This window comes from Hydra vulgaris, chromosome 06, assembly GCF_038396675.1.
Source record: "Hydra vulgaris chromosome 06, alternate assembly HydraT2T_AEP".
Taxonomy (NCBI): domain Eukaryota; kingdom Metazoa; phylum Cnidaria; class Hydrozoa; order Anthoathecata; family Hydridae; genus Hydra; species Hydra vulgaris.
This window is the reverse complement of record NC_088925.1, coordinates 12760942-12776292: the sequence shown is the minus strand read 5'-3', so window position 1 is coordinate 12776292 and position 15351 is coordinate 12760942. Positions and strand designations below refer to the sequence as shown.

General features: G+C 25.2%; 1 protein-coding gene across 2 annotated transcripts in view; it reads right to left on the bottom strand.

The window, feature by feature from the left end:
- The window catches only part of LOC100214525 (lipoxygenase homology domain-containing protein 1), a 91122-nt gene that overhangs the window by 62114 nt on the left and 13657 nt on the right, over window positions 1–15351 (bottom strand). For both annotated transcript variants that reach the window (XM_065799244.1, XM_065799243.1), the window contains exons 8-14: window positions 13693–13807; window positions 13531–13611; window positions 13332–13380; window positions 13008–13143; window positions 12758–12902; window positions 11557–11659; window positions 11352–11484 (exon numbers count right to left, since the gene is read on the bottom strand). In XM_065799244.1, coding sequence (XP_065655316.1) covers window positions 11352–11484; window positions 11557–11659; window positions 12758–12902; window positions 13008–13143; window positions 13332–13380; window positions 13531–13611; window positions 13693–13807 — 762 coding nt within the window. The remainder of the gene's footprint in view (window positions 1–11351; window positions 11485–11556; window positions 11660–12757; window positions 12903–13007; window positions 13144–13331; window positions 13381–13530; window positions 13612–13692; window positions 13808–15351) is intronic.

The following is a 15351-nucleotide window of genomic DNA, read 5'->3' as shown; positions in this document are numbered from 1 at the left end:
AACCTTCTTGGCGCGATAAACAATGCTCGCTCAACTTATAACAAGAATATTAAATCATGCTCGTTTAAAAGTTTGAAACGGAAAAAATAATAAGCTTTTATATGGTTTTTTTATAAAATATTTGTAATTAAATTTTTTAGGTAATGATAAAACTTGTTGATTTAACAGTAACTCCGTCTTCCTTATACTTATATCCTTATACGAAGTACTTATACAAAATATAAGCATTACGTCACTCGCTTTCTGCACGTTTCTGTTTTGGTGTTTTGTCAGCATTTTTCCGTTTTGCAACATAATGAATGAACAGTTTGAAGTCGTTACAGCTAATTTCAATAATGGAATGTTAACAGTTTTAACCAAGTGCGCGTGAAAACACAATGTGAATATAAAAGGTTTCGAGTTCAATCCCCACCACGTCCCTGGTAGTACCGCGCTCAACTTGTTTCTCCGCGCAGTGATCTTGTTTGTCAAGGTTCGTGTTTCGGAGTTATAGAGTTGAGAGAGAGTTATAACCACAATTAAGTAGCCTCCTCGTCTGTAGTGGCCTTCCGGGCCTTGGGGAGGTGAATTAACAAAACAAAAAAAAATCTGAAATGAAAATGGGAATAGAAATTTAGGAAATAACTATAAGAAAGCTTCTGAATATTTTTAATTTTGTAAAAACGTCAAGTAAGATTTATTTGATTTATTGTTAACAATATTCCACACATTGTTTACACATTTGCTTGATGATAAGGTTTATGTTAATGCTAAATGTTGAATTATTTCAAAAATGCGCTAAAAAAACTAAACTAAGATAAAGTTAAAAAAAAATGTTAACTTGAAAAAAAATCTAAATAAAAGAGAAAAAAATTAAAAACATAACATAAAAAAACTTAATTAAGTAAAATAATCTTTTTTTGAGCCATGTTACAACATGTTAAAACAGAATTCTTCTTTTAATGACGCAGTTAAAACTTATAAAATATATACCACAGACAACAGTTGAGGGGAAAATCTGTTATTTAACTTACAACTAATAATTTTGAAGAAGAATCTCAAATTATTCTTGTGTTATAATCTACTAATTTTTTGACGATAAAAAAAAGCGTTATTTAAATAAGAAATTGTAAAAAAAATATTTTTAATAACTATTAATTAATTTACGAAAAAATTTAATAATCAAAAAAATATTAAGAAATATAAAAACCGTTAATCGTAAATATAAGGTTAACAGCGTTTTAAATACATATCGAAACAACAAAAGCAAAAAATTTTAGCCACAAATTTATTCTTCAATACTTTATAAGAAATTATTAGGCACTTGCGTTTTTGTTCGGTTGTGTTTTTTTTTACCATTAATAGTTTAAAAAAATAGCAATCTGGCGCAGATAAAAAACAAGAAGTTGGGAAGTATAAAAAACTACACTGCTGAAGTAGTTTAAATGCACTGCTGTAGATACTACTTCAAACATTGACGAATGAAAGTCGTATAACAAATAGAAAGCTTTTTATAAACACAGTCTTCCGCAATTTTCAAATTTCAAGATCGCTCTAGCGGCCCTGACCCCAAGCGCGCATAATTGAGCTCAATAACAACATATTATAACTTTAAAAGCGTGATATAACACGCTTGACAATTTTCTTCATCACAAGCCCTGTACGTATATATATAAATATATATATGTATATATATATATATATATATACATATATATATATATATATATATATATATATATATATATATATATATATATGTATATATAAATATATATATATATATATAAATATATATATATATAAATAACGGGTGATGCGGAAGTTATCAGACAAATCCTAATTTAATTTTTGAGCATAATAATTAGTTTTTGTGGTTTTATGCATAGGCATAAACGTTCTATAAAGTATAAACTTTATTATTTGAAACACAATTATTTAAAATGAGGTTAAATGGAGCTGAACGAGAATCTTTTCAAAAGCGACTAAAAATGTTTTTTGTAAATAAACCAAATTTAAAAAAATAAAAAATCGTAAATCATTTTGAAAAAGAAGGATTTGCTTGAAGTACAATATATGATAACCTAAAAAGATTTGAAACTGTTCAATCGTTTTCTGATAGAAAGCACCCTGGTCGTCCGACATCCTGGACTAGAGAAAAGAAAGCCGAATTAACGAGACTTGTCAACAATTGAAAAGGGGTCAGTCAGGGAAAAATAGGTATCAAATTCGGTGTAAATCAATCAACAATTGGTCGTCAGTTAAAAAAAATGAATATTAAATATAGAAAACGTGAAAAGACTCCAAAATACACTATAGAACAACAAATAAAAGCAAAGAAAAGAAGCAGGAAACTAGTTAACCAACTCTATAACAATCGCTTCTAGTCATCGATGACGAAAAATACTTTTGTTTTGCAGGGGACAACATGCTTGGAAATTCTGGATACTACACAAACAACAAAAAGACATGCCCAGAAAGTGTTTGTTTTATAGAAAAAAAGAAATTTAAAAAAAATTATTAATGTGGATTGCCATATCTGACCATGGTATGTCCGAGCCATTGTTTCGCACTTCCAAGGCTGTAGCGATCAATTCATCAATCTATATTAATGAATGTTTAGAAAAACAACTTCTTCCATTTATTCACAAGTATCATGGAGACTTTAACTATTTATTTTGGACAGATTTAGCAAGTTCTCATTATTCTAAAGATTCTCTAAATTAAATGGACCAATATGTCTATTACGTTGATAAAGAATCCAATCCCCCGAGTGTGCCTCAAGCACGACCAATTGAAAATTTTTGAGGATATTTGGCACAGAAGGTTTATGAGGGAGATTGGCAAGCTTCAACAGAGCAAGTTTTGATTGATCGCATTAAACTAAGACTACAAGAAATTGATTTAAACTTTTTACAGTCGCATATGAAAGGGTCAGAGCAAAATTGAGATCAATTGCAGATGGTGGTGTTTTTTCATATAAAAAATAATATATTTTTACTAAAAGATAAATGCTTTATTTAAAAAAAATATAATAGTAGTTTGTTTTTTTATTTATAAATAAGTTATTATTACGTTTTTATTTTGTCCGATAACTTTTTTATTTTGTCCGATAACTAATAGTAGTTTGTTTTTTTATTTACATATAAGTTATTATTACGTTTTTATTTTGTCTGATAACTTCGGCATCACCCGTAATATATATATGTATACATAAATATATATATATATATACATATATATACACATATACACACACACACACACTTATATATATGTGTGTATATATATATATATATATATATATATATATATATATATATATATATATATATATATATATATATATATATATATATATATATATATATATATATATATATATATATATATATATTGATATTAAGAGCTATTTTGTATTATAATAATAAAATAAAATCGGTAATCAAAAAAGAGTGCTCTTAAATTAAAAATAATTAAACAAATATTTCAAAGAGAGCGATATATTTTGGATTATATAGAAATAATGGTCTAGCAGTGTTTAAGAAATAGAGTGGCCAGCAAATGGAAAAAATTATACTTTGTAAAAACTTTTAAAAATAATGATCTCCTTATATCTATCAGCCGTAATTTCAAAGTTGTAAATTACCTGGACTTAATGTTAAATCCTAATGACAGTTCTTTCTAGCCTTACTACAAGCCTGGTTATTCAATCAGTTATATACATGTTGACTCTAACTGCCCTTCTAGCATATTAAAAAGTCTCTCTCAAACTATCAAACTAAGATTGTTAATCAATTCTTTAAATGAAAATATCTTAAAATAATCTATTCCTTCTTATCAAGATGCATTAATTAAATCAGGTTTTATTTGCAAACTCACTTACCATTCAAATAAAAAAAATAGACCCATTCAAAAATCACAAATGAAACATAATCTATTTCCAAAGTGATACAAAAATTGTCTTAAAGACAACCACTGTACTTATAAACATAAAAGTATGTAATCTAAAACTAAATACTAAATACTACATAAATTTGTGTACTACAACTTAATCAAAAAAAACTGTAGTAAGCTAAAAAAACTATAAATACTACACTCAACACTATTGAGAATTACATATTCTGAAAAAAAGACAACAAAAGCAAAGACTTCCATAACACTTTTTTTTTTAAATTTAACAAATTTCAGAATTACTAAAACAAATTAAACTTAATGAAACTCTGAAAAGCTAAAAACAAAAACTAAATATTCATGACAACTAACAAATAAAGAACAACTTGTAGACTAAAGAACTACTTGTAGGCTTACCAAGTTTCTAGTTATTAAAAAATATCATATCAAAAAAACTCTTATGGCCACAATCCATTTAAAGCATTTTTTATCTTAGTTAAGATTAATAAATTGAATAATTTATCAATAAATCACAAAATCAGAAAACTTTAAAGGAGAAACAACTTAAGATAATATTAACAGTCTAATAAAACAAATAATAAATTAATAAAATAAATAAAACAAATAATAAATTAATAAAATAAATAAAACAAATAATAAATTAATAAAATAAATAAAACAAATAATAAATTAATAAAATAAATAAAACAAATAATAAATTAATAAAATAAATAAAACAAATAATAAATTAATAAAATAAATAAAACAAATAATAAATTAATAAAATAAATAAAACAAATAATAAATTAATAAAATAAATAAAACAAATAATAAATTAATAAAATAAATAAAACAAATAATAAATTAATAAAATAAATAAAACAAATAATAAATTAATAAAATAAATAAAACAAATAATAAATTAATAAAATAAATAAAACAAATAATAAATTAATAAAATAAATAAAACAAATAATAAATTAATAAAATAAATAAAACAAATAATAAATTAATAAAATAAATAAAACAAATAATAAATTAATAAAATAAATAAAACAAATAATAAATTAATAAAATAAATAAAACAAATAATAAATTAATAAAATAAATAAAACAAATAATAAATTAATAAAATAAATAAAACAAATAATAAATTAATAAAATAAATAAAACAAATAATAAATTAATAAAATAAATAAAACAAATAAGACATTTTTTAATAAAACAAATAAGGCATTTTTTAATAAAAACTAACTTCACAATTTTTTTTTCTTATTTTCAAGTTCTTTAATTTGCTTTTCTATAAACTCAATCTCATATTTATTTTCAATACATTTTCTTTTTAAGTCATTCCCTTTCTTAGGTAACTTAGGTAATTTTTTTTTCTCTGCAAGTTCCATACATTCTGTAAACTCGTTTTCCATCATTAAAATAGCTTTTTTTGCAATATTAATTTTTTGATTTAATTTTTTTATGTCGGTTGCGATATACATTGCTTTTTGTTCTTGCTCTGTTTTCTCATTTCTCCGTTTTAGCGTTATCCAACTCAATTATATATTTTTGAAAGGCTGATCAAAAAGCTTTGACTAATGGTCTTGTGATTTACATTGTGTGCGGTTTTAAATCATTGGCAATTAGATGGTCCTTTACAATTCTCCAGGAGATAATACTTGAATGTGTCATGTTTGTTTCAACAGAAGAGTCATTTTATGCTAAAACCACCCTGAACAGCAGCCTGGCCTGACTAAGTGTTAAAATTAATTTAATGACAAAGACAATTTGATGTAATTTCTGACACACACGCGTTTAAAATAAAAATCATCAAGAAAATCCTTTGTATGAATAAACTTAAAAGATTCTTGCTTTATGGCTTTGACTTCATTAACCATAAAATCTTTAAACTGATATAAGTCACATTGCTGTGGTGATAAAATCCTTAAACTCATGAAGTAACCAAGTATAGTTTTCCAGTAATTCCATTGGAATTACTCGGAGGAAAGATTGTCACCAGATAGTACAGATTTTCTGTATCACATATAACAAAATTATTAAAGTTATATTGATAATTTAACTTGTTAGTTTCTTTAATAGTTTGTTTATGTTTTGCACAAATTGTGAACTTGTGCAGTTCATAAAATGGACAACTTTTTGCTCATTCTGTGAATTGGATGATAACCTTGCACATTTCACGGAACGAGCAATCATTTGCACATTACATAAATACTGCAACTATAATACTGCGCATTTTACAAAATGCGCGTGGTACTTTCTAAAATGTCTACTTGTTTTGGTTATATTTTTTTATTATATTTCACGAAACCAATTTCCTATGTAGCAGTAATATAAACAACTATGATTTAAAAAATATCAAAATATATGCTTTTTGTTATTTTATTTTAAAATGTTTTGTTAGCATTAAAACTAAATATTATGAGCAAAGCAAACACATATTTAGGTCTATTTAATATGATTTTGGAATGTAAAACATTGTGGAATTCGGAATTCGAGCAGTATGTTTTAAAAGTTTTAAGCGATGAAAGAAAAGGAATAAAAAAAAAGTGTGTATAAAATTTCCAACTTAAAGTTGTATTTTCCACCTTTACACCTTTACACCATTTTATAAAATTTCAAGTTTAGATGGTTTGCAAAAAGTGATAACAAAAAAAGATGAAAGATATATAGCAACTAAAGAAAATGTTATTGTCTACTGGACACAAAGTGAAAAAAAAACTCATAAACAAATAAAGGAAATATATACAAATATTCCATGAAGGCTTGTTAGTGAGTTCATTAAACAATGCAAAAGATGTACCGAAAAAAAAAAAAGAGAAAAGAAACTGCAAGTGGATTAGTAATTAAACCAATAACAGTAAATAATTTGAATCAAAGGGATCAAGTGGATCTTGTAGATTTTCATAGCTTACCTGATAATAATTATAAATTTATTTTACATTATCAAGAGCATCTGACTAAATTCCATTTACTTAGACCATTGGCCTCAAAAACTGCAAAAGAAGTTGCTCAAAATTTATTAAGCATTTTTCTTGAATATGGTGTACCGCATGTCTTGCAATTTAATAATGGGAGAGAATTTACTGCTGGAATTATACAAGAGCTCTCTACTCTCTAGCCTGGTTTAATCTTGGTAAATAGAAGACCTATGCATCTTCAGTCACAAGGTTCTGTTGAAAGAAGTAATGCTGCTCTGAAAGATTCTCTTATAGCTTGGATGAGAGATAAGTCATCTGTTTGGAGTGTAGGAATAAAATTTGTTCAGTGGATTATGAACACTACGTTTCACGAAACAATAAAAATGGAACCATATATAGCTCTTTTTGGAATCAAACTAAAAATTGATTGGGTACAAACCTTCCATTAGAATTCCTCCATCGAATTCATTCAGGAATAGATGAAGATGATCTTGAAGAAATTCTAAACCAACAAATCAGCTATTAATTTAAGAACAATTGTCAGTGAAAATATGGAAAAAGCTAAAACTATGATTAAGAAAACCAACAAAGAACTAAAAGCCATAGAAATTGGTGGTTGTGTAAACGTTTTAGTATCATCTTTGGATAGAGAAAGATGTGGTCCTGCTAATCTTACTGGTGTTGTATTAGATATTAAAGATGGGAAATATAAAGTTGGCACAAAAGGTGGCATAATTGATCTTTGGCTCGAAAGAAACAGCTTTGAAAGTGTTTCATTTATAGTATTAACAACTAGTGAAGTGCTAACTGAAGTACTGAGTATTCGAGCTTTAGTACATAAACTTTCTATTGGTCATGGCCAAAGTTTTAAAAAATGCACTCGCAAATCGCGATGTGACAGTAAAAAAAGTTCTTGTTTTAAAAATTTTTTTGTAAGCAATTCCTCTTGCCATCCAAGTAGTTCATGCGACAATTATTGATAAAAATGTTTTATAAGAATAAAAATTTTTTTTTTGGAATTTCCTTTATAATATTAAGATTCTTTTCTTCACCTTTTTTTTTTATCATGTTTGTTAAAAGATTAGCTTTGTTTTATTTATTTGTATACTTTTTAAATACATATTTATAAAAATCAGAAACTGAGATTTAGTTGAAAATTAAAAGAATTATAAAAATATTTAGATTTCAGAAAATAGACTCAAACAATAGCCATGCCATTTTAGGTTAAACTATTTTAATTCATTTTTATAAGGCATTGTCTGAGAGAAGGCCAAGTATAATTTTGAAAGACTTTAAACTGTTTGGGGAAAATCACATAGATGATTAAGCCTATAAAGTAAACACTAAAATTTTGTGCTCAATGAGGCATTCAAAACAACCTAAAACTGTGTTGACCTTGAGTATGATATGAAAAGTAAAGATTATTTGGCCTCTACTAAGTCCTTAATACACGGGAAGGGGGTGGCAGAGAATTTTAGTCCAGACCTAATAAACAGTAGGGTGGAATAAATAAAAAAAAAGGGGGGGGGGGATTTTACACTGGGGTCCTAATAAGCTTAGGGGGGGGGGAAATTGTCAAAAAATTAATAAATGTGTCATCCCCCTTCTATTAAAGACTCAAGAGTACTATGTGAAAAAAATTACATTTTTTTAGAAATGGAAGTATCCTCCAAATTTATAACTAAGTGCGAAATTTCATTACTATGTGAAAATATCCTTAAATAAAGTCATTGTTCCCAGTTTTTGTTTAGTGTTCTCCTTTCCAAAATTCTTTAAAAAAGGGGGCATCTGGAAAGTTTGAACCAAACGAATAAACAATGCTATTTCTTTATCTTTATTTACAAGAAATATTTTAAAAAGAAAAAAAGTGTGAAATGTGCAGTATTATAGTTGCGCATTTTATGTAATATGCAAATGATTGCACGTTCAGTGAAATGTGCAAGGTTATCATCCTATTCGTGGAATGAGCAAAAATTTGTCCATTTCATGAACTGCGCAAGCTCAGTATTTATGCATAACATTCATACAAAGCAATCACAATATTCTGAGTGAATAGTTTTTTTTTTAGCCAATAAAAAAAACATGGGATTTGTTTTTTTGTTTGTTGTTTTTTAAAAAACGCTATTTTAACTCTGAAAAATTTTGTAAACAAGGTGATATATCTTTAAAGACTTTTTAGGTAATATGTATTTGAAGACTTTTTTTATTCTTCTATTTAGCATACAATTTTATGAGTAATATCATACAAATTTTTTAATTGTTCATTGGATGCTTTCAGTGTTCTTTAATTACTTCCTTTATATTTGAGTTAAAAAAAATTCATTTAAAGAAACATTCGCAGCAACAACAGCAAACAACGCAGTTGCAATTTAATTAACAGAAAGTTTTCTTTTTTTTTATGGAAAAATATTTTTTGAAATAAGAACTATTTTCTTGAAAACTTCCTTAAAATTAAGTACCAATATATTATACACACAGTAAAATAACATGCAAATTAAATAGAATTTCAGCCAATTATAATAAATTATATCAATAGTAAATTTGAATTATCGTAATTATATGAAATTATTTTAGAAAATAACTGTTTCAAGGTGTTGCAAGCATTAACTAAGCAGATTTCTAATCGAAGTAATTTAGTTATATGGCTTAAAACTTAATGTTTAAAAATGAGCCTTAATAGTAATTAAGTTGTCTATGGCCACAATAGAGTAGAACTAAAACATCTGTGACCCTTTTATTTAAGCCAGAATATCAGGTGAGCAAATTAGAAAAAGTCCAATGTTCTTCTTGCGAATGATATTTCAAAAAGTGAAACTCAAAAAGCAATGCATATTTGGAAATGCATAAAATGTTCAATTGAAATCAAATACTAATTTTTAAATGAAGACATAGTAATGCAAAAAATTCCCATGATGGAAACAGCATAGAGTGAAACAACATAATGGAAGCAGCATAGAGTGAAACAATGTGCTGGAAACAGCATAGAATGAAACAACATGATGGAAACAGCATAGAATGAAGCAACATGATGGAAACAGCATAGAGTGAAACAACATAGAATGAAACAACATGATGGAAACAGCATAGAGTGAAACAACATGCATAGAGTGAAACAACAGCATAGAGTGAAACAGCATAGAGTGAAACAACATGATGGAAACAGCATAGAGTGAAACAACATGCAAAATAAAAAGTCTTATTCTAAATAAGCATTTTAAAAGTACAAACATTGCTCTAGTACTAAAGTACTATAAAAGATTCTTGACCAATTTTTTAAAGTAAGAAAACCTATTTAATAATTGATATCTTGACACAATGAGATAAAATTCTGCAAATGCATTACAAAAACCAGTTGCTTATCAAACAATCAATGTTTATAAAGTATCATCATTTATCAAGCTACTGTAAGTTCTGAAAACCTTGATCCCAAAGAAGTGATAAAAGTATAGATAAAAGATAGACACCATTTTATGACCATTCTAGGATATTCGATTATAATCATAGCTAAAACAAACACTAGTTGACAGTAAAGCACATTTTATTATTGGGTCTGAAACAGTCTAAATTCTAAAGACTGTCTCAGAGCCAATAAGTTAGTAAAAGTTTTTAGAATGTCCAACATGCAGTTTGAATACTTTAAAGATTTATATATTAAGCTAAGATATGCAAAGTATATTTGTAATATAAAATAAAAAGCCAAAAAACCTACAATAAAGTGGAAATTTGCAAACTCTGCTTTTATAAAAAATTTGAAACCTTATGTTACAATGGAAGTAATCTGGCTAACAAAAAAGACAAAGTATTAAATGTGGACATTCAAATAAGTTTCTCCTTACTTGAATGTCCACATTTGTAATACACACCAGAGTTTGGCATTACTTATACATATTTACAAGAGTTTGGTATTACTTATACACACAAGAGTTTGGAATTCTCTCTCTTTCTCACTATATATCCATACATATATATATATACATATATATATATATATATATATATATATATATATATATATATATATATATATATATATATATATATATATATATATATATATATATATATATACACATATATATATATATTATATATATATATATATATAAATATATATATATATATAAATATATATATATATATATATATATATATATATATGTATATATATATATATATATATATATATATATATATAAATATATATATATATATATATAGACCGTGTCTCTGACCCACACTGAGCTGATGCTTCTTTTTTAAATATTCAAAAAAACATATATATATTTGATTGTGATAGTTTCCAATGCATCAGTCAATGTATGTATAACTAATATACAAATTTGTATAACCTTTTACAAGTAAACCATAACCAGCCTCTCAAACACTCTCAATTAGTTTATTATTTACAACTTATCCATTAAATATTACTACTTTATACACTCCATATATAAGAAAAACTAGATTGCCTAAAATGGCTTCCACACAATTGTTTTCCACCTTTAGATATATGGTAAATATAATCTAATAACTAATTTATATTTAAAAAACCTGGTGTTCCTTGAACTCCATTAGCAGATATGACTGTCAAATCACGGGATATTTGCCCATCATCTTCTGAATCTGAAAGCCATTTGCCACAAGGAAACTCAAATGTTTCATTCTTTGAGTTTTTAACAACAACCTATTCACAAGTTTAAACTTTATGGTTGCAGTTAATATACAACATTTTAAATAAATTAAAGATGATAAATACCTTATCAAGAAACCATCCTGCTGCAGCTCCAGTATTGTCATGACGTATTCTTAATCTTGTCAATGAACCAATGTCAGGGCATTCAATATTAAATGTATCAACTCTGGATTTAATTCAAAAATAAATTTGCTTTTATCAAAAAAAAAAATTAAAAACTTAAAAACATATAGATAGTTTAAAATAATATAACTGTATAAATTAAAAAAAAACATATTAGATGCAAACTTCTAAAAAATAACCTATATGTTATTTCTTTTATAGTATGTGATTTTACTTAATTTTTTTTTAAATTAAATTCTTTTTATGATTTAATGGTAAAAAACTAGATTTTTATCTAAAATGGTACATTAAAAAAAAAAAAATCAATTCTATTTAGTTCTCAAATTTATTAAAATGGCTCGGATACGCATTTAAATTGATAAGGTTATACATTTGATTAGAAAAACAACTAAGATTTTTTATAATTTTAACTAAAATATTCTAAACTCCTTTACTTAATTACTTTTTTGTTTAACAAATTGATTAATTGAAATTTTTGTAACCACTTTATTTTTTTATTTCATTTTTTACACATTAATGACTAAACTAATTAAAATTTTACTTAATAATCACACAAACTTGTTATGTAAAACAATAAGGAAAGATCATAGTAGACATTAAAAATTAGTTGTGACCTACTTGCACACAAATTAGCTAATAATAATTAGATTTCTATATGGTTTGTTTGCTAAAAAAATACAATAAAAATGATTTTGCTTTTTTGTTAATTTAGTGACTATTTATTGTTAGTATAAAGACTTTTGTTACAGTGTATTAGGTCAGTATGTAACTTTTGTTACAATATGGTAGGTCAGTGTATAGCTTTTGTTACAGTATGGTAGGTCAGTGTGTGACTTTTGTTACAGTGTGGTAGGACAGTGTGTGACTTATTAGTAGATCAAAATAATTTTTTTCTTGATCTCTTTCAACTTAAAGAACATCTTTATTGTACTTAGAAATCGCTTTAAATATTGATCATTATTTATACTGAAAAATATTTTATATAGTCAATGAAAAAAAAACTCAAGTTCTTTATCACAAAATATTTTACGAAAAATAAAATTTAAAAAATATAAATTATGCAATGTTATATAGGTGGCAAGTATGTAATGTTATATAGGTGGCAAGTATCGTATTTAATAAAAATAATTAAAAGTTTTACTTTTTGCGTTCAAAATTATTTTTTGAATCATTTAGTTGCATTTCTGTCGAACAACCATCTTTGCTGAACAAAGTAACATAAACATTAGCATCTGTGCCTGCCCCTCTCACATCACCTGTGTATGTGCTTATGGTGTATTTGTGAGCTAAAATCCAAAATTAAACTAATGGCACTTTTTTTAATTAAATTTAAAAAATTATACAAAATCTTTACATTTAACATTCATAAGCTGGAATATAATCTCTAAAACCTGACGGAACATTCTCTAAGCTTTTTGTACCAAGCAAAGTTCTAGATATTTCCTTGTCCCCTTCATCCTTTGAAAGCCACTTATTGCAAATAAAATACCATTTTTCCTTAGCATTTTCTGTATTTGTGATGATCACCTAACCAAAAATTTGAAAACAATATTAATATTAGGAACTTGTTAAATGTTCAAAGGTCTTAAAAAATTCAACCCATTGTTTTTTTTTATCACATAAAACACATTAAGGGGATGGCAGCATATATTTTTCAAAAATGTTATTTTTTGGGACACCCTAATATACATAATAAACAATAAGTAGATATGTACCTTATCAAGAAACCAACCAGGTGCAAAACCAGTGTTGTCATGATCAATTCTAAAAAATTTATTGAATACTTTTTTTAACTTGTATTAAATTGGCATGTATTTCATTGGGCATTTTAAATATATCTAAAAGATGAAATATACAAAACTAAAAAAACAAAATAATAAAAAATATAAATAACTAAATATAAAATTAAAATACACTATTTTTTGTATCATCCCTAAGTACTTGGTTTTAATCTTGAAAACATCTGTCTGCGATCTTTCAAATGTATTTATATTCCTTTATATAAAAAAATTATTTAAATTTTTTTTTATTCAAGTATTAAAAATTACTTTAAAACATTTTTTTTTAAATAAATACTTATTTATAAGCTGAACTCTTGGTGCAGTTCCTTTATCACCAAACATAGTTATAAAAACATGAGCATCTGTACCAGCACCTTTTACATCTCCAGTGACAACACTTATTTCGTAAACTGCACATAGAAAGATCCAAATGCATAAAAATAATAATCAAAACATATATCAAATAAAAAAGCAAGAAATTTTGTGTAATGTGCAAAGAGAGCTTTGATTTTAATTTTTATACTTTTAAAAAACAAAAATTTATCACGCTACTTTTAAAATATCATTGTTATCATATATTTAAATAAAATAAAAAAATACCCTATACCTAATATATTAGTTTACTTGGTTTTATACCTAATTTACTAGATGTAGTAAACTTGCTTATCAGCTCAAAATAACTCACCATGTTTTTTTGTAATTGTATACAATAATAATTGGAGGTTTTATTTCTTATTTGAAATTGACTATTGTACTTGGAACTTTGTGCGAGTCTCTCTGTTTTAAATTTGATTGATTTGAACATTGTCAGATTCTTTCATATTTTATAGACCTGCATGTACTTTAGAGCATGTATCACTGTTTTAATAAATTTTAATCTAATCTAATCTACTTTTTTATTTTTATTTTTTAAACAATTTTTACATTCATTTTTACATTCATTTTTATAGATCATTTTTACAGATCATTTTTGCAGATCATTTTTACATTCATTTATAAAGATCATTTTTATATATCATTTTAACTGCTTTAAATATTTTTGTTACTATAACTGTAATTTTTATTTTGTTTAAATATGTTATCAGTTTGAAACTTTTAAGAATACCTGTTCCTTTTATTGATTCTTTGACTTCTATTTAATAGCATTAAACAAAAAATTTAATATCTATGAAGATTACTACAAAGTGGTTACGATTGTATATATTACAATATACATATTTATATATACATATATATATATATACATATATATTTACATATTTTTTTTATTTTTTTTTTGTTAATTCATGTCCCCAAGGCCACTACAGACGAGGAGGCTACATAATTGTGGTTATAAACCTCTCTCAACTCTATAACTCTATAACAAACAAGGCCACTGCGCGGAGAAACAAGTTGAGCGCGGTACTACCAGGGATGTGGTGGGGATCGAACTCGGAACCTCTCGCTTATGAAACGAGCGCTCTACCACTACACCACGACCCCAAATAATCTCTATATACATATATATATATATATATATATATATATATATATATATATATATATATATATATATACACATATATGTATATATATACATACATACATACATATATATATATATATATATATATATATATATATATATATATATATAAGTAGTGCTTATATAGTCTGTAGTAATAGTTGTTCATCTATATATATATATATATATATATATATATATATATATATATATATATATATATATATATATATATATATCTATCTATATATATATGTATATATATATATATGTATATATATATATATATATATATATATATTTATATATATATATATATATATATATATATAGATATATATATATATATTTGCGGTATATATATATAGATATATATATATATATATTTGCGGTATATATATATAGATATATATATATATATTTGCGTTAGTGGTATATAAAGCACTCGCT